Source organism: Ochotona curzoniae, unplaced genomic scaffold, assembly GCF_017591425.1.
Source record: "Ochotona curzoniae isolate NIBS_2020 unplaced genomic scaffold, NIBS_Ocur_1.0 contig_2404, whole genome shotgun sequence".
Classification (NCBI taxonomy): domain Eukaryota; kingdom Metazoa; phylum Chordata; class Mammalia; order Lagomorpha; family Ochotonidae; genus Ochotona; species Ochotona curzoniae.
Window position 1 is genome coordinate 7,609,636 of NW_024465451.1, and position 19,981 is coordinate 7,629,616.

At 53.2% G+C, this 19,981-nt stretch overlaps 1 protein-coding gene and 1 pseudogene across 2 annotated transcripts; both read left to right on the forward strand.

The window, feature by feature from the left end:
• The first annotated feature begins 14,837 nt into the window (after window positions 1–14,837).
• MANEAL (mannosidase endo-alpha like) lies at window positions 14,838–19,347 on the forward strand. 2 transcript variants are annotated; one of them, XM_040974236.1, is made up of 4 exons: window positions 14,838–15,617; window positions 16,401–16,510; window positions 17,279–17,355; window positions 18,709–19,347. In XM_040974236.1, exons 1-4 carry the CDS (start codon window positions 15,068–15,070, stop codon window positions 19,343–19,345), a joined length of 1,374 nt encoding a protein of 457 aa, XP_040830170.1. In that variant the 5' UTR covers window positions 14,838–15,067; the 3' UTR covers window positions 19,346–19,347. The 2 variants fall into 2 exon arrangements, with proteins under 2 accessions (XP_040830170.1, XP_040830171.1); XM_040974237.1 differs by lacking the exons at window positions 14,838–15,617; window positions 17,279–17,355 and having other exon boundaries at window positions 16,440–16,510; window positions 18,709–19,345.
• On the forward strand, window positions 18,369–18,468 carry LOC121152426 (annotated as a pseudogene).
• Window positions 19,348–19,981: the final 634 nt, after the last annotated feature.

Sequence of the window (19,981 nt, forward strand, 5' to 3'; positions counted from 1 at the left end):
GTTTGAAAGGCAAAATGATAAGGAACACGTGGGAGACAGAGAGAAGAGAGAGAGGTCATCCGTTAGCTGATTCACCCCCCCAATGCTTACAGCAGCCAGGGCTGGGCAAGGTTGGTGCCAGGATCCAGAAGCGCCATTCGAGTCTCCCAGATGGCCAACAGCAACCCAGGTACTTGGGCCATCATTTGCTGCCTTCCTGGGCATACTAACAAGAAGCTGAATCTGAAGCAGAGCAGCCAGGACCCTGACACGTCAACATGGGACACATCACAAACCATTGGAGCACGATACTTGGCCCATGATCATGTTTTAACACTGTGATTCACTGCTTCTCCCAAACCACCTCTCCTAGACTCTAACACGTCCCAGGAAAATAAATAATCCCTTCTTTTTCTGAACTGCAAAACTCTGATTGTGCCTTCCTTCCTCCCTTTCTCCAGCATTTTAAGGGCTGGCTAAAAAGGAAGCATGATGGGAAGGGCTATGTGTGAGTGTGGGGGTGGGCCGGGAAGGATTCGTTGTTGAGTAGATCGAACTGAAAAGAAGAATCTGGAGGAAGGTGTGAGAAGAGAAGAGCTGGAATGCCAGGGGAGGCGGTGTCATCTTCTGTCTTGGCAGGCCTTGTGGTGGCACCTCTCAGACCTGGCATACCTGCCAGCAACCTCGATTCTGTGTTCATATTCTCCTACTTCTTGCTGTTTAGTTCTGTGCCAAGCATGTGCCAAGTGCTATTTTGTGGTTCAGTTCTTACTACAAAAGATTGTAAGATGGTTATTTCCCTACATTATCCTCTTCTCTCAAGAATCCAGGATCCTAAAGGAAACTAAAAATTTCATCTGTTTTAAGTCACTCTTATTTTGGTTTTAGTGTTTGTTACTAAGGTGAGGGGGTTGCAGACCCATGTGGACTGCACATTAGGATGGAAGGGTTAGGGTGAGGGGAAAGGTGAATGAGATAAATGTTTCTGTCTTCCCTCCTGGCGTCTGCAGGAAGAGAAGAGTGTGCTGCTCCTTTCCATTAAACTGCACCCGTGCCCAGGGAAGAAGGTGGTTGGTTGATGTCATCTTAGAGACCCCAATGAGGGGAAGAACATTCCAAAGGTGTTACTTGATTGTTCTGAGAAGTTGTTGGATTTGTTGCACTAGAAGGGAGAATTTCTAAGACCTGTTGGTTGTTCTTGTTCACCTCCATGTTTCCACAGACCTAGGTGCTTGTTGCAGAGCTTGGCCTAGAGTGTAGTTCAATCTGTCTGCTTTCCATATTTTCATGAGGTACTTGAAGTCCCCTGTTAGCTTAGGTGAGCTGGATTTCTTGTCTTCAGTGTGTATCTGAGTATGCTTTACTTTCTTGCACAGACGTCAGCATCTGAGATGGACCTGTCCTGCAGCATGTGCTCTGGGATATCTATGTGATTTTCCCTGAGTTTGGGTCTCGAGCTCAGTGGTCCATCAGAACCCAACAAGGTCTGAGCTGGGGAGGTTCTCAGATCCAACAAGACCCACCCCACCCTCTGTACCAGCCCATGCACATACCAGTAGGTGCAGCCTGTCCCGTCACCTGCCCTGACTCTCACATGATTTGGTGCTGCCTAGCCTAGCCCATCCCAGTCCAATCCCAGCCCTAGCTCTCGCATGCTCCAATGGCCCTAGTTGGGGTGACCCCAAAGATTCCCTACCAGGCTTACTCCCAGCCCCAATTTGCATGTGTGCCAGCAGGTGCTGCAGCCCAACCCAGTGTGCCCCCTCCCAGCACTGGCTCTTGTGTGCACCAAAGGGTTCTGTAGCTTAGACCTGCCCAGTCTTCCCACAGCCCAAGCTCCGTGGGCATCAGCAGATGTTGTGGTACTGTCAGGACCACCCCAAAGAACCCTTATCAGGTCCTCCCACATCCCCAGTTCTTGTGTATGCCAGAGAGGACTACATCCCAGCTCAGGGTGGCCCATCCCCAGCCCTGGTACTCAGTGGCAGATGCTATGGTTTAGCCCAGCCTACCTACCCACAACCCTGAGCTTCACATGTGGCTCTGAGTGCTACAGCACAGTCAGAGCAACCCCAAAGGACCTCTGTCAGACTCACCCCTGAACATGACTCTCACAAACACTAGTGGTCTATGACCTAGTCTTGTCCTGTCCACCCTTAGCCCTAGCTTTTATGTTCATTGGCAAGTGCACTGAGCTGGCCCAGTTAGGCTCTCTGGATTCCCCCATGCGATCTATCCTATCTTACCTCTCTCAATTACTTACAGGTGCAGTGTCTTAGTCTGTGAAGCCCTTAGAAATCATTTTATAGGAGTTACATGATCTTCACTGGTTAATCCTTTGCCTACAAGTGCCAACATCCCATATAGGTACTGCTTCATGTCCTGGCTGTTCTACTTCCCATCCAACTCCTTGATAATGGTCTGGGAAAGTAGCAGAGGATGGTACAAAGCCTTGGACCGTGCACCCATGTAGGAGACCCAGAAGAGGCTCCTGGCTCTTGACTTCAGATCAGCTCCAACCATTGCGATCTCTTGGGGAGTTAACCAGTGGAGAGAAGATCCTTTTGTTTGTCTCTTCTCTCTGTAAAGCTGCCTTTCCAATAAAACTAAACAAATCTTAAAAGAGAATAAAAGACATCATTTTATACATGTTAAACTAGCCTTCAGTGGACCCCATTCTGACTTGGCCCCAGTCCCCTTACCCTGGGCATACATGTCTCGCACCCCCATGCATGGGCAGTTGCTGATGGTAGCATGAAGAGCCCCAGTTGGCATACAATTCACTTCTAATTTTCAGCTAAGTGCTATGGTAGCTGAAACCTGAAGCCACAAAATACTAGATAGCTTGGATTAAGTGTATAACCCCTAGATCCCTGCTCCATCCCTCAGCCTCACTCCTTAGTGCCTCTGCCTCTGACATATTCCATTGTATCTTCTTCTAGTCCTCACACTGACCAGATGTAGTACTGAATCTGGCATTAAGTGAGCCCTCCATGAGCCCCTTCTGGCCCATAAGTCTCAGGATGTGGTGGACTGGGGTGACCAGATCCCCAGCCTGTAGGGATGTCCAACAGCAGTACAGCCGCCACTCACAGGCGCCTGCTGGTCTGCAGATTCACAGGACCGAACCAAGCAACCCTAAAGTGCACAGGGTGATGTGAGCTGCAACCCCCAGCTCAGCCTCGTGCCACCTCTTTGGACCTTCGCTTCTTCACCTGCATGGCAGAGAGTGACCAGGTCACAGTGACGTCAGCGTGTAGACCACCAAGTCCCCTGCAGGGATGGGGGCACATGCTGAGCGGAAAGGGAGAAGGCAGTGCGGCACAGATGTAAGACAGGAAGAACACGGCCCTTGGAGCACAGTGAAAGGAGACTGATGGGACATGAAGGGCAGATTTGCTCCTGAGGGATGAAGGCATGCAGGGTTGGCGGGCGAGAGCCCTGCCCAAGTAGAAGGAAGCCAACAGCTGTGAGCAGCATGGGAGAAGGAAGGACTGGGCAAAACACAGTGGACTTGGGCGGAGACAGACTCAGGCATAGTATCATCCAGTTTAGCCTGTTGAATGGCTGAGCTTCCAGAGAAGCCACTCAATGTGGGCCTCAGTGGGATGAAGTTGCACCTGCTGGACTCTAAGAGCTCTGGGGTCCCCATACTCCATCATTTCTCTCACTATCTGAATGATATAGTGGCAGTGAGGAGGTAGAAAAAGGACTTAAAATGTTTTATAGGAAGCCCCACTATGACTTGGCCAGCACTTACAAACCAGCACAACAGCAGTGCATCAGTGGCGGCTTCCAACAGGAAAAAAAAAGGGAAATGCCAGATGCCTGATCTGGTCAGTTTATGTTGCGTGCAGATGTTGAAATATTATACAGCACCCCACAAAAAATGTATATGTGTTGCATGCCCACAAAAGCATTTCTGTTAGAAACGGGTGCTTGGCAAAGGCACCAAGATGCCCACATGGCATAACCAAGAGCCTGGGTTCCAGCTCTGACTCCACCCCTGATCCTGGCGTCTTGTCAACGCACAGCCCGGAAGGCAGTAACTGTAGGCTCCAGTAGTTGGGATCCTGCCACCCCTTAACAGAGTTGCCAGCTCCGGACTCTGGCCTGGTCTGGCCCCAGCTGTTGTGGGCACAATTTCTGTCTGCCTCTCTCTGCTGTTCAAATCACACAGATACGTGCATTCATTGAGAGATGTGAAGATGCAGTTACCAGCGTTGGAAGGTGGGCGAATGGGAGATGGGTGTCTCTTTGGACAGGAGGCGAGTAGTGGGAATGACAGGAAACTGCAAGTGCAAATCCTGGCAGATTCTGAACAGCGTGCGGGCACATCCTCTTGCCCAGGCCCCTGAGGCCTCTGTGCCCTCCAAGGTTGGCCTTGCTTCCTTCCCCTCACCCTTCTCATTACCTCACGGAGGTCTTTGTGCTCTGTCCCTCCCCCTGTCTCCTGCTGGCTTTGTGGTTTTCAGTAGCACTCACCATTTGGCCAAGCCCTTTAGAGGATTTAGTCATCAGTAGACATCCCAAAAGGAAGGTTATGCAAAAATAGTATTATTAAAATAGTATTTTAAAGTTGTGTTGTGGGGGAGGCGTTGCGTTACAGCAAGAGACGCCGCCGCTGCTTGGCTCCACAATTTCCAATCCAGTTCCCTGCTAACACATCATGGGTGGCAGCAGGGGATGGCCCAAGTGCTTGGGTCCCTGTTATCCATGTGGAAGACTCAGATGGCGTTCCTGGCTCTTGGTCTGAGCACAGCCCAGTCATGGCAAATGTGGGTATTTAGGAAGCGAATCAGCTGATGAAAAATCTCCCTCGGGCCTGGCACGATAGCATAGCGGCTAAAGTCTTTGTCTTGAACGTGCCAGGATCCCATTTGTACTCCGGTTCTAATCCCAGCAGCCCCACTTCCCATCCAGCTCCCTGCTTGTGGCCTGGGAAAGCAATAGAGACAGTACAAATCCTTGGGACCCTGCACCCGCATGGGAAACCTGGAAGAAGCTCCTGGCTCCTGGCTTTGGATCGGTGCAACTCCGGCCGTTGCGGCCACTTGGGGAGTGAACCAGCAGATAGAGGATCTTTATCTCTCCTTCTATCCATAAATCTGACCTTTTAATAATATTTTTAAATATTTATTTATTTTTATTTGGAAATTAAGATTTACAGAAAGAAGGAGATACAGAGAGAAAGATCTTCCGTTCACTGTTCACAGGTGGCACCTTAACCGTTAGCTAGAGGCCCATCCTCTCTTAATCTCTGCGGTCTCTCTTCTGCAGCCAGATGCTGTCAGGTGGGAATATGCTGCTCAGAGCAACTCTCTCAGCCTCGTTCTCCTGCTCGCCTCATCTTGAAACCAGCGCAGAGGAGGCGATTTGGTGCCGTGAGGTCTGAACCACTGTATTAACCATCTTGCATTGAAGGAGGAAGGGATGAGGGTGACCTTGGTCCTTGTCTTGCGTTGCAGAGGAATTCCCACATGGTCAGGGACAGTGAGCCAAGCAAGATTTGCTGAAAGTAAAAAACCTCCTCCCACAAGCAGGAGAACTCCTTGAGGGGAGCTGCCAGTTGTACCTCAGGCAGGGACAAGGCGTGTCTTTTTATGTACCAAGTGGTTCTCTCTGATTGGCCCCTTTCTGAAAATCAAACCTAGGTACAGCCAATCAGAGGAGGAGTAGCATAAAAACCAATCAGAAGGCAAGGATTAAATTCTTTCTAGGTTTGGTCAAGCTAAGTGCAGTCAGTTAACTGGCTGAACTGTCTTACACTCAGAGTCACTCTGCCTGACCGGGGACCATGGGTGGGATGACAGGTGTGCCTGTCTGAGAGGCGTTTCTTTGGGGGAAGGAAAGGCTTGTTTCAGCAAACAGCTTCGAGGTCTCACTTCAGGTCTGGGTGGCCTCTGCAGAGCCGGCTCCTGACAGCTGCAGGGGGACAGTCAGGTGGTGGGCCAGGAAGCAGAGAGAGCCCAGGCCCAGGTTGAACCAATCAGCAGCCCCGTCATAAGAGCCACCTGCTGAGGGCACGCCCCTGGTGACCTATGCCCTTCAACCAGCCCCATCTAGCATCAACAGAGTGGCGTTGGGATTTGAGGGAGAACAGCCTGGCTGTACCCACAAGAGGGAGCAACAGTTCTCTGAAGTCGGACACTTGTGATCTTGTTGGAAAAGCAGAAACTGTGGCTGCAACAGACAACGCAACCAGGACACATGAGCCCTGGGGCAGAGCAGGCGAACCCAGCAGGGGGTTCTTCTGCCCTACCACCATTCCCACTGGTGAGCATGAGAGCTGGGATGGGACAGGTCAGGCCCGCAGGACTACAACACCTGTGGGCCTCATGTGGGCTGGTTCAGGGGAAAGCCAGGCTGGGCTGACTGTTCCTACTGGTGCATGCGTACAACAGAGTGGGTGTGGGTTGGTTGGGCTTTGCTGCAGCATCAGCTGGCAAATGCTGGCATGGGGGGCAAATTCTGTCAAGTTAAACTGCAGAACCACCTGGAGAGTGTATGATCCAGGAGTGAGAGTGGGTCCAGGAGGGAAACCGTGGGCACCTCTTGGGTTGCCATTCCAACTGGTGAGCATGAGAACCAGGAATGGGGCAGACATGGCTACACAGAGAGTGGCACCTGCCAGCACATGTGTGGGCTGGATAGTAAGGTTGGATTAGGCTTCAGTGCCCATTGACATGTATGAAAGCTGAATGGGATGTGGGACAGATGGAAGCAGTCTGTTGTACATACTGGCAAGCATGGGAACCAGAGCAGGGGACGGGCCTAGTGGGGGTTTTTGGGAGTCGCCCCAACTAGGCTGCAGCTCCTACTGGTTTGCATGAGGACCGAGTGTGTGGTGGGTAGGATTGAGCTGGGCTGCAACACCCATTGGTTTGTGTAAAACATGGGGCTGGAGACAGAACTGACCCAGCAATTGTAACCATCAGCATGTGCATAAGCTGATTGGGGTGCTGGACTGTGCCAGACCCTGTATTGGCAAGCACACACAAGAACCATGTCTGGAATCACCTCAGATGAAGTTTCTTTGGAGACTCCCCAACTGAACATCTGGACTCAACCATGGAAAGAACTGCAGGTTCCATGGTCTGACCGTGGAGCTCATGTGTCAGAGCTGGGCTTCCTCAGTGGCTTAGATGGAGCAGTAAACAGCATATCCAAATGCACATGGATGACATGGCAGTACATTGGAGTCTGCAGAGGACACCTGATACCATGACATTGGACGGAGGACAGAACAAATTGATCAACTACCCCAGCCAAACATTGGCAGTGAATATTTGGGCAAACGGAGACTCTACGGTGGACTATATCAACCAGTGCATTCTGGAGAGATTCCATCATGCTTGGAGTGGTGAGATCGGCAGTAATTCAGACCTGTTCAACTATCAAAGCCTCTTGAGCAGGACCCTCGGAGCATGCCCCACAGTGGGGACCCTGGGGTGGTGTCTGGTGACTGTCCTCCATCCTAGGGTACATAGGCGTTTGGAAGGCTGGGTGTGGCTTCTCCCCTTATCTTCCCCCTTCCCTCAGAAACAAGAAGGAAAAAGAGAATGTGGAAATAAAGGTCTCACCCACATTCCTGTAGTTTTTGACCCTCATCACCCTAATTAACTATGCAAAAATCATCAGAAAATAATAAATAGGGCTCAGTGTGGTGATCTAGTGGCTAAAGTGCTCACCTTGAACATGCCAGGATCCCATGTAAGTACCGGTTCTAATCCCGGCAGCCCGGCTTCCCTTCCAGCTCCCTGCTTGTGGCCTGGGAAAGCAGTCGAGGACGGCCCAAAGCCATGGGACCCATGAAGAAGAGACCCAGAAAAAGCTGCTGGCTCCTGGCTTCAATTGGCTCAGCTCCAGTCGGCCGTTGCAGCACTTGGAGAGTGAATTGGCAGGCAGAAGTCTTCTCTGTCTCTCCTCCTCTCTGTATATCTGCCTTTGCAATAAAATAAATACATCTTTTTTTTTAAAGATTTATTTTTATTATTTTTTCATTGGAAAGGCGGATATACAGAGAGGAGAGACAGAGAGGAAGATCTTCCGTCCGATGATTCACTCCCCAAGTGAGCGCAACGGGCCGATACTATGCCGATCCGAAGCCAGGAGCCTCTTCCGGGTCTCCCACGCGGGTGCAGGGTCCCAAAGCTTTGGGCCGTCCTCGACTGCTTTCCCAGGCCACAGGCAGGGAGCTGGAAGGGAAGCGGGGCTGCCGGGATTAGAACCGGCGCCCATATGGGATCCCGGGGGTGCAAGGCGAGGACCTTTAACCACTTGCGCCACCGCGCCGGGCCCAATAAATACATCTTTTAAGAAATATTTTTCATTTTCATCTACTGGAAAGGCAGAGTGATAGAGAAAGGGAGAGAGCAAGAGGAAGAGAGAATATGTCCAACTGGTAGTTTATCCCTCAAACATCTGCAAATACTTAACAGGCCACAGAGGGAAGCCGAGAACTCGCTGTGGGTCCCCCACATGGGTGGCAGTGGTCCAAGCGCTTGAACCATCAGCTGCTGCTTTCAAGGTGTGTTAGCAGGAAATGGGATTAGACGTGGGGTAGGCAGGACCCAAACCATGCTGACACGGGATACTGCAAGTATCCTAAGCAATGACTTAATTTTATATACCACACACCTGACCCCTATGTGCAGGTTTTACAGAAAAAAAAATCTTTTTTAAATGGAACAAGGATTACCTTGGATGATCTGATGTATGGCATAAGCTGTTAAAAAGTACAAGGGCCCAATGCAGTAGTCTAGTGGCTAAAGTCTTCACCTTGCATGCACCGGGATTCCATATGAGCACCAGTTCGTATCTTGGCAGCCCCGCTTCCCTTCCAGCTCCCTGCTTGTGGCCTAGGAAAGCAGTCAAGGACAGCCCAAAGCCTTGGGACCCTGCAGCCACATGGGAGACCCAAAAGAAGCTCTTGGCTCCTGGCTTCAGATGGGCTCAGCTCTAACCATTGTAGCACTTGGGGAGTGAAACCAGCGGATGGAAGATCTTCCTTTCTGTCTCTTCTCCTCTGCATATCTGACTTTCCAATAAAAAAAAAACTTTTTCAAAAGTAAAAATAAAAAATAAAAATATACAGAATGCTTGTTTCTCCCCATAAACTGCATTTAGCAACATCAAAGTGAGAGCCCAATCTGAGTTTCTAGCTTTACTGTAGAAGAGCAGCTGAGGGCGGTCTATGGAATGGGGAGTCCACTCCCCTGGCTTCCAGCTGTTTTCACAGACTAACAAGGTAGCAAGAGAGTATCTTTAAGAGAGCTCAAAGTGGGCCCAGCACGGTAGTCTATCAGCTAAAGTCCTCTCCTTGCACACGCTGGGATCCCATATAGGTACCAGTTCTAATCCTGGTGGTCCCACTTCCCATCCAGCTCCCTGCTTGTGGCCTGGGAAAGCAGTCGAGGACGGCCCAAAAGCCTTGGGACCCTGCACCCACGTGGGAGACCTGGAGGAAGCTCCTGGCTTCAGTAGCTACTTGGGGAGTGAATTAGCTGATGGAAGATCTTTCTGTATCTCTGTTTCTGTAGATCTGCCTTTCCTTTTAAAATACAAAATAAATCTTATAAAAAAGAGAGAGAGAGAGAGTGCAAAGTGCCTGTCTCCTCTAGAGCTGCCTTTGGCCTGACCAAAGTGCTAATCCTCCATTCCGTTGGCGTTCCAGGTTTGTCCTGAGACAGTGTCTGAGCTTCTAGCCTCTCATGAGACTAATTGTGGGGTAGTGACTAAAGCCTCCACTTGCAGCACCAGCCTCCCATATGAGTACTGGTACAAGTCCTGGCTGTCCCACCTCTGATCTAGCTTCTGTAACTGGGCCTGGGAATATAGAGAAAAGACCAAGTGCCCGGGGCTCCTGCATCCACACGGGAGACTCCTGGCTTCAGCCAGGCCCAGCCCGGGACATGCTGCTGCATGGGAAGTGAACCACTGGATGGAAAATCTCTCTCTGTGTAACTCCTTCAAGCACATAGTCTTTTAAAAAAAGGGGGGGGGGGGAGGGCCCGGCAGCGTGGCCTAGCGGCTTAAGTCCTCACCTTGAACGTGCCAGGATCCCATATGGGCACCTGTTCTAATCCCGGCAGCTCCACTTCCCATCCTGCTCCCTGCTTGTGGCCTGGGAAAGCAGTTGAGGGCGGTCCAAAGCCTTGGGACCCTGCACCCGTGTGGGAGACCTGGAAGAAATTCCTGGATCCTGGCTTCGGATCGGCATAGCATCCTCTCTGTCTCTCCTCCTCTCTGTATATCTGACTTTCCAATAAATAAATAAATCTTTAAAATAAATAAATAAATAAACAAATAAGGTGGGGAGGGAGCCCCCAATCACACTCCCTTCTGATGGCTTGACTTTGAGAAAGCTAGACGAAAGTACAGATTCTACCCTTAAACAAGTTTCAACTCCATGCTTAGACTGCTAGCTACTGAAACCTTCACCCCAAAAATACGCTTAAAAGACTCCACCTTTACCATTGTTTCTGATTTTTCTCTCTTGAAGGTTCCCCTTCCTGATTGTGTGGCTGGCGACTTTTGACTTCTGATTTAACCCATCTCACTTTCATCTCTGAATTGTCCACATGGAAATTCTTCCTTCCTGCGAGACAAGAACCTACATGGCCTCCAGCCTTTGTGCCGATTTCCTTCTAACAGCAGCAGGCGATGGTCCCCATCACCCCATAGGGGATGTGGCATCCAGCTCTGGTCTGGGCCAGCCCCAGTTACTGCTGGGGTTTGCAGGGGGGTGGGAGGTGTAGAAAGAGCCAGAGAGAAAGTGAAAGGAAATGACGCTGCTGGGGAAGATGCTCACACAGTGGAGGGGGTAGTTGTGTGCCCCAGTCTCACAGCCCTTAATTGTAGAAGCATTTGTGCCCTTCTCCAAAGCCCTGGTGGAATTGAAGCCTCATCACCTAGAGCAGCTATGTTCAGAACGTGCTGTTAATTTGACTTTCTTTCTCGTTTCATCTTCCTCAATGCCTCACTCTTGCCTCCTGGGATTCCTTCCAAATGTCCTTCCAGTTCTCTTTCTCAACCGCTGCTTGAGGTTGGTGGGCAACTAGCAAGGTCATCTCCACGATCTCACGTTGTTAGGACGGTTAGGGGTTGGGGGTGACTTTTATTTCAGGCAAAGGGTTTTATCAGCCAGGGAAGAGAGTCTGTTGGACTGTTGCCTGTTGGGAGGCCGCCCAGGACCATGTCTACACGGAGGAGTGACCACGCGAGGGAGCTGGCCACCCAAGGTACACAGCACTGGGCTTTAGAATCTCAGGCACAGGGAATGCAGGAAGGCAGCAGCTCCTTGGTTGGCGCATGCCTGTGGCACAGGGTACTCATCATGCGGGCATTGAACTTTTGCACAGAGACAAGACCAGGGTGATCCAGCATTGCAAACATTCCTGGGCGGGAGTGTCAGCTTTGACTTTGGCAGGGTAGTGCAGTCACTTCTGCTCTGTCCCACCGAACAGGGACCACGTGTACTATTCTGGAAGGAAGTGCCAGGGTTTCCCACTGCAATGAGGGACTACAACAAGGCCACACCTTGTCTCTTCTCTAAGCTTTAAAGGCTTAAATCTGTGCCCTGCATCAGAAAGAAAAACAGCCAGACATGGACCTCTCATTGATGAACTTGGACCAGTGTGCCTGACTGAGACAATGGGGACAAGGCCCTCTTGTGGATTAGTCATCTTGGATTAGAATTCTGGATAAACTGTTACAGCCGGGTGGCAGTGCCCAGGACTGCTGGTCATCGGGGGCCTCTGCTGTGTTTCAGAGCATTCCCAGTGACAACAAAATAACAGAGCTGGGAAAGCTTACTTACTAGGTACCCCCAAAACATCACCACCAACCTCTAATTCTTTTGCTTTTTCTTCATTCTTTCTCTTCTTGCTTTGCTAAAAAAATCTCAGGAGGCCATTATCTTGGACCCAGCTCCTGCACTGGGCTCCCACAGACAAGGCTGGAAACCAAAATGGAGTCACTGAGGCTAAAGTGTCACATCATCCAGCAAGTTGCTGACCTGACCTTGTCAGGAACCAGGAGCTAGTTTCAACAAAGTCAATCAGCTCTGTTCCTATTGTTCTGTCTGCCTGCCTTTGCCTTACAAGGAAAGCAACTCTGAAATGACCAATCTGCCTTTGGCTCTTTTGTGTCTGCTTTCTTCAGCTTTCTTTGTCTATAAAATCAACCTTATTCTCAACCCATCAGTAATGGCGTTCAAAGAAATCTTGCGAGACTCCAAGGCAAGCGAAATGATCTTAACGTCCAGTTGGGCGGCCACCTCTTGCCATAAACAAGAAGTGCATTTTACCAAAGTAAATGGGGGTTCTTATAGCAATTATCTGTGAGAAAATCAATAACTATATGATATAGGGTAAATACATAATGGTTTGTGACATAGAGCAGAAAGCAGGTAAAAATTTAGGATTCTGATCTGATTAATAAAGATTTACGATGTAAAATCTCAGGATTCCAATCCTATCACTTTGTTGTAGACGGTAAACAGCATGCTTCAAAGGTAACTGTCCTTCCCGGGAATTCTAAAAACTCCAAGATCATTCCTATCTCCTGTTTGCTTCCTGGTGTTTCAGAACGTAGGGGCTTTCCCATGACAAGATGCAGGCGTTTCTTGGAAGAGTCCAGAGTTCCAGGAATACAATTAACCCTATCACTTCAGGAAATGGAAGTGTTGCCTGATTCTAGAATAAAACATGAAGCCAGTTTGGATCTTTGCACTGTTGCAATTTTGCTTCCCCCCCACCTGCCCCCTTTCCAGGCCCTCTCCTAGCGGAGACAGACAGAGCCAGCAGGGAAGACTTCAGGACATTCTGTCCAAAATCACAGAATCCAAGGCCATTCTTCTTCCAGTTCAAGTTTCTGCGCCCTGGGAAGAAACAGGGAAGCAGCTGGGTCTCTTCCTGCCACGACAGCGCCATGGTTTTGTTTCCAGCTCCAGGCTACTATGGGAAGTTGGTGTTCATTCTGAGTCATCTCACTCCTCGACACACTTCATGCTCTTCCCCCCGACATTTATCCAAAAATCGAATCTCACGGGGTCATGGCCACCTCCTTCCCCTGGGGAGTAATTTGAGATGAAGAGGCAATGCAGTCCAAAGAGATGCTTATTTAGGATTTTGGGAAAGACAAGTCAGAGGGTGGTCCAGCTGAGAGGAAAAGGTGAGCCTCAGGACAAAGCCCATGTGGGAGGGAGGAGCAGGGAGACAGGACCTCTGCTGGACTGGGAAACCGCAGCCCTGTGAACGATAACTTAATCTACATAACACAGCTCTTCAGAATGGAGTTGGGAAGGCTTAGAGGAGCAGGATTCAGGCATGTCTCAGGATGCTTCCCTACCAGGAAGGCAAACATCGGTGACCTCCGCCCTTTCACCTCCAACATCTGGAATGACCGCAACAACCGATCAGCACATCCTTGCCCTGGACAAGTGCGCCTTGCCAGCTTTCTGGACATTGTTAAGGACACTGGTGCTATGGGCCGTGCCGCCCACCAGGGACCTTCCTACCTCAGGAAGCTACGCAGGGACGGTCAACTCCTCGGGGACTCCTCAGGGACTTTCACTCCTCGGCCACTGTAACTCCCTGCCTGGGAGTACCTGAGATGTGCCTTTCCCTAACTTAAAACCCAGCCCCCTGCATTCCTTTCCAACCACCTGACCCCCAGCTACCTCAGCTCCATCCACTGCCCTGTACCTGCAGACTGTTAAGTTCCCTCCCAACCCAAACTGTGTGTGAGATCCTAAGCTGCTGGAAGATCAGGACTCTGCCACCGGCTTGCTCCATAACCACACCAGCAGCTGCTCACCTCTACCGATGGACTTCTCTATAATAAATTTGTTCCGGGGCTCAACGCAGTGGCCTAGTGGCTAAGTCCTCACCTTGACCGCGCTGGGATCCCATATAGGCGCCAGTTCTGAGCCCGACAGCCCCGCTTCCCATCCAGTTCCCTGCTTGTGGCCTGGGAAAGCAGTCGAGCATGACCTTGGGACCCTGCACCCACGTGGGAGACACAGAAGAGGCTCCTGCCTTCAGATGGGCTCAGCTCTGGTCATCGTGGCCATTTGGGGAGTGAATCAGAGGATGAAAGATTTTCCTCGCTGTCTCTCTGACTTTACAATAAAAATAAATCAATCTTTTAAAAACATAAGTTTGTTGCAGCTGTAAGTTCTAATCCCGTTTCTCCTCTTGCTCTGCACCTCGGTTGGAGTCAGGTGCCCCCAGTGTCAGTGACCTTGGCCGTCAGCATTGGCCTCCACTCACTCACTGCTGTGAACTCTCTCCCACGGACCGTCCTGGGCTGCAGACTTACCGACCCTGCCCGACCTCAAGGCCCCTCCTCATAGCTCCCCTGCACTTGGGAAATAAGAACTGCATACCTAGCGGGGCACCACGCCCTTCAAGACCCCGCAGTTGGAAGAATGCCCGAGACCAAGCAGGGCTCCTCGTGGACCCCACAAAGGAGGCAGAGGTAAAACTATTTTCGAAGGAGTGAAATAATGAAGCAACTCAGATGAAGAACTTGATCCGTGTGGAGGGACACATTTAGCTGTAGGAATCACACCGGAGCTTGAGGGTGAGGCCTGAGCACAGGGACCCTGGCCCAAGCCTGCCCCACTCCCTCGTCCCGGCCCTGGGCTGCAGAGGCTGCCCGGCGGGTGTGGGGTGCGGAGGCCAGCAGGAGCGCTCAGCAGAGGCGGCAGCTGAGGAGAGGAGGCTAGGCGGTCACCCCGCACACCGCGCTCCTTGGCCGGCTCTGGAAGACCCGAGCCCCTCCGCATCCCCACGGCTCCCGGGTGGCCGAGGCAACACGACTTAGGCCTCAGCCCTCCCTTGGGGCTGCGCGGCCCGTCTCCCCCTTCGGCTCGCGACCACTTGGTCTGCGCCGCCTGCATTCTGTGTGTGCGGGGCCCGCCCGCACTGCGGGGGAGAGCCCGGGAGCCGCCCACGCCACGCTCGGCGTCGCCGTCTCCCTGGTACGCGCGCGGGCGACGCGGCGCGCCGAGCCGGGCGGGCGGCCATGGCGCGGCTGGCGGGGAGGTAGCGGCGCCCGTCCCGGGGAGCGCGGCGCGGCCATGGCCCGGCGGCGGCGCCGCGCCTGCATCGCGCTGTTCCTGGTGCTGCTTTTCGCCTTCGGCACTCTCATGGGCCTGCGCACGCTCAAGGCTCCGGATGGACTCCCGGTGCTCGGCCCGGGCCTGGAGCTGGTGCCCTTTGAGCGAAGGCCGGAGGGGGCCCCGGCGCCCGCTGCCCGGGCCCCTGCCGCACCGGCCGCGCCGCCGCCTCCACCGCCGCCGCCCCGCACCGCGGAGCCGGGCAGCCCCCCGGGGCCGGCGCCTGCGGAGGCCGAGCCCGCCCCCGGGCGGAGTCTGCGCGTGTACTCGGACCTGCACGCCTTCTACTACTCGTGGTACGGGAGCCCGCGGCGCGAGGGCCGCTACATCCATTGGGACCACGTCATGGTGCCGCACTGGGACCCCAAGATCTCGGCCAGCTACCCGCGCGGCCGCCACAGCCCCCCGGATGACCTGGGCTCCAGCTTCTACCCGGAGCTGGGGCCCTACAGCTCGCGGGACCCCGACGTGCTGCGGGAACATATGACCCAGCTCCAGGAGGCTGCCATCGGTGAGCGCCCCCGCCCGCCCGCTGGCTTTGTCAACCCATCCTTCCCGCTCCTATCCTGGGCCCACCGGGAGGCAGCGTTCCCCCCAACTCCTGCTTTCTGGCCTCCTCACACACTCAATTCTGCGGCCTCCGGTGTGCGGGTGAGGAGGGAGCAGGCTTCCAGTATGTGGACCACGGCGGGGAGCGGGCAGAGGGACAGGGCCTGGGGGGGGGGGGGCTTGCACCACAGGCTCAGACACCCTCCCCCCCGCGTTTGCTGAGTGTACAAAGGAAGTTAGCCTCAAAGTTGTATAATGGACGCTGCGGTGGCGGGGCAAGGGCCCGGTGGAGAGTGGAGTGCGCGGGCAGTTCACGGAGTTCCTGTGGATCTTCCTGTCTGTCTTCAGATACCTGGAGAGGTTTGTGAGGAAGGGGAAGACAGGGCAGGAAGTGTGCAAAGATGCACCTGACTACGCCAGTGCTTGAGGAGTGCACGGAGCCACTCTGGATGACCTGACCTCTGCCTAGGCCTCGGGGGTGTCCATCCTGTTCTTCAGAGGTGGCGCGAGGCTCCCAGGACGCCCCTGCTGCTTGTCTCGGCCGGGTCCCCCCGCGGCTGCAGTGCTTCAGCACCGCCGGCGTGGACAGCTCCAGGATCCTGTCTGCAAACAGGGGGTCCGTCAGGAAGGAGCCTCGCTAAAAGGCCTTCTGAAACCGGTGTGCAGCAGGCCACGGTTTATGAGGAAAGACATCTCTGGAGGGAGGGATCTGTATCTCTGAAGGGGCCTCTGTGTTGTTTCTCAGGCGTACTGGTCCTGTCCTGGTACCCACCTGGCATGGCTGATGATAATGGGGAGCCCTCGGATGACCTGGTGCCTGCCATTCTCGACACCGCCCATCAGTACAACATCCAGGTGAGTCTGCAGGACGAGGTCAACTGGAGATTTCTCCGCCTCTGCTAAAAGACTCTGGGAAGTTCCTGGCAGGTACCCAAGGATGGCCAATCAGAGTATGTAGCCAGAGTGGTCTTAGTGCCCATGCCACTTACTCTCTTCAGTTGCGAGAGAACTCAATAGTGGACAAATGTAGAGACTAAGTGCCACTTGTACTGAACAGCAAGGTTAGAGTGCAGATTCTGCTCCTGGGTCAAGGGCCACCTGAACTTGGCTTGGCTCCACAGGGGGAGGTATGCAGACATGCTGCAGTCCTTGAGGAGCGCGCGGTGGAGGCAGCTCTGGCCATGAGCAGGCAGGCTCATGTTCCAGGGGAGGGCAGAGCTGAGCACGCCCTTACGGTCCACCTCCCCCACCCCCGTACCATTCAGGTCACTCATGTTCTGTGTAGATGACGGAGAAGTCACACTCCCCAGGCCTGACTCCATCAGTGACACTTCTAACACATTTCCCACTGACCCGGCCTGAGTGCAGTTGGGCAGCCAGTGCCAGTCACTTGGTGCTGACCCAATGGTTGAAAACTGTCAGCAGTCCTGCGGCATCCTCCCCAAATGCCCTGCGGGGGGACACGACCCAACCTCTCAGCCCCCCTTTGTTTTGCACCTGAGGGGCAATGGCTGCCCAAAATGGCCAGTCCTCCTCCAGAACTCAGCGGCTCCTCCAGGCCAAGCTTGCAGCAGGAGCCTGGGGCCCCACGAGAGACACCGCTGACCTCTCTCTTTGTGGCAGGTGGCCTTCCATATCCAACCCTACAAAGGCCGGGATGACATCACTGTGCATGACAACATCAAGTACATCATTGACACGTAAGGCTGCTGTGGGGGCTGGGATTTGGCTGGGGCCCAAATAGGCTATGGATGGAAGGTCTGGAGGGACAGGTCAAGAGACAGACCACCCATGTACCTCTGATCTCAGCAGCCACTTAACAGTCCAGGAGTACAGGAGTACTGGGCTTGCGTCACGTAAGGTCAGCTCCTGCTCTGCAGCCTCTACTCTGCCAAGTGGCATGCCCCGTAAGAGTTCTTGAGAATTTTGTGAATTAATGTATGTGAAAGTAATAGGTACAGCGCTTTCATACATCATTCATTAAACGCCTACCAAGTGTCCATATGTGTGTCCACTGTGCTAATAAGACTACACAGTCATGCGTAGAACTAGTTTCTGATTTCATTTACATTCTAGGGTGTTTTGGGGATGCAGTGGAGTTGATGGTAAAATAGGAGAAACAGTGATCTACATTATGGGAGAAAACAAAGTAGGGTCTTGGGTTGCAGTATGCTCCAACTACTTTAGGATGGGAAATGGCTAGTGGAGTCTCGTGTGGGCTTACTCCTTAGTGAAGTCTGCTCTGTGCAGATCTGGGGGTAGGGAGACGATGCCTGGCAGACGCCAAGTCCACATGGAACAAGACTGGCATGACCAGCAGGGCCAGATGGGGAGCGGAGGCAGGTAACAGCAGGAATGGAGGTAGCTGGAGCCAGGTGAAGTGCATGGGACCTGTACAGGTGAGGAGCAACCACATCTTCATGTTTTTAAGAGAGTGGGAGTGTTTGGAGTTAGGACACCTGCACCCTACCTCAGACACCCCGATTTCGTTCTCAGTCCCAGCTCTGGATGCCAGCTGCCTGCTAACGCAGATCCTGGAAGGCAGGATGACGGCTCATGAAGTGGCTTCCTGCTACCCACATGGGAGACCTGGACTGAATGTCCAGCTCGTGTCTGGCCCAACCCTGCCCTGGTGGTTGTAGGCATGTGAGGAGTGAACCAGGGGATGAGGGCTCCCTACGCCTCTCACATGCAATTGAAAGAGAGGGACTATGCTCGCTTCAGCAGCACAGACTAAAATTGGAATGAGACAGAGATTAGCACAGCCCCTGCGCAAAGATGACTCGCAAATTCATGAAGTGTTCCCTATGTAAAAAAGAAAGGAAAGAAAGAAAAGAAAGGGACTAGGAAGCCTCCAGACCTGTTAAGTGGCTGCTAGGGCGGCCCAGATCAAAGACGGTGGTGGCCTGACAGGTTTGGAAAGGGACACGTAGCCTAACAGGGCTGCAATGAGGGGACTTGGGGTGCCTGGAGGCGGGAGGACTGCGGTCGTGGGGACTGGCCTGGTGGCAAAGGGGCGATGCCCCCTGCCACTCACCTCTCCTGCTCCTCAGGTATGGCTCCCATGGTGCATTTTACCGCTATAAGAACAGCATGGGCAAGAGCCTCCCACTCTTCTACATCTACGATTCCTACCTGACGTCCCCAGAAGCCTGGGCCCACCTCCTGACGCCACACGGGCCCCACTCAATCCGCAACACACGCTATGATGCAGTCTTCATCGCGCTGCTGGTGGAGGAGGGCCACACCCATGACATCCTCGCCGCGGGATTCGACGGCATGTACACCTACTTTGCCTCCAATGGTTTCTCCTTTGGCTCCTCCCATCAGAACTGGAAGGCTGTGAAGAACTTCTGTGATGCAAACAACCTCATGTTCATCCCCAGTGTGGGGCCTGGCTACATAGATACCAGCATCCGGCCCTGGAACAACCACAATACCCGCAACAGGGTCAACGGCAAGTACTACGAGACGGCCCTGCAGGCAGCCCTGACAGTCCGGCCGGAGATCGTCTCCATCACCTCCTTCAATGAGTGGCACGAAGGCACCCAGATTGAGAAGGCCATTCCCAAGAAGACGCCCACTCGCCTGTACTTGGACTACCTGCCTCACCAACCTGGCCTCTACCTGGAGCTGACCCGTCGCTGGGCAGAGCACTTTGTCAAGGAGAAGGAGCAGTGGCTGATGTGAGGACCCAGGCACAAGGTGCTGACTGCCCTTCATGGAGGGTGTTGCCACGTGGGGCGCAGCTGAACTTGGAGGTGCTCCAGGGTCTCCACGTCCACAGCTGGGTGCTTCTGGGCAGGCGCTTGAGCCTGGGCCCCTGTACAACAGAGCCTGCTCCTCAGGCAGGTGGTGCTGTGCAGTGAGGGGAGCTGGAGAGAAGGCAGTGTTCCAGAGGCTGCAGGTGACTGCCCTCAGGGCCCCGGCCTGTCACCCCTCAGCTCTGAACTCCACGGCCGGCTGAAGCTGGGTGTTGGGGAGCCTATTAGACAGGGCTCTTGGAAACCTATGGGTGCCAGGCTGGCACACGCCCTGCCCCTTCTGCCAGCACGTATCCTCCCTTCCCTCTTCGTCTAATTAGGGAACCTGAGACTTTCCCAAGGGGCATTTCCAGGGTACAGCTTTTCCCAGGAGGTTCCAGAATGCGACCCCCTGGACAGACAGAATCCTGCACATTCATTCTTTGGGCACTGCTGAGCACCTCACTATGTGCTAGGTGCTGGGGAAACTTGACCAAGGGATGGTTCCTGTCCTGAAGCTTACAGGATCCAGCTTTCCGTACATGGTGTGGCCTTGTAGCTAGTGCGTGGGCACAGGACTTTT

Coding starts and splice junctions, on each gene's coding strand:
- MANEAL (XM_040974236.1), top strand. CDS start 15,068: ATGGCCCGGCGGCGGCGCCGCGCCTGCATCGCGCTGTTCCTGGTGCTG. Junction 16,511..17,278: donor CCCATCAGTACAACATCCAG/GTGAGTCTGCAG, acceptor TCTTTGTGGCAG/GTGGCCTTCCATATCCAACC. Junction 17,356..18,708: donor ATCAAGTACATCATTGACAC/GTAAGGCTGCTG, acceptor CCTGCTCCTCAG/GTATGGCTCCCATGGTGCAT.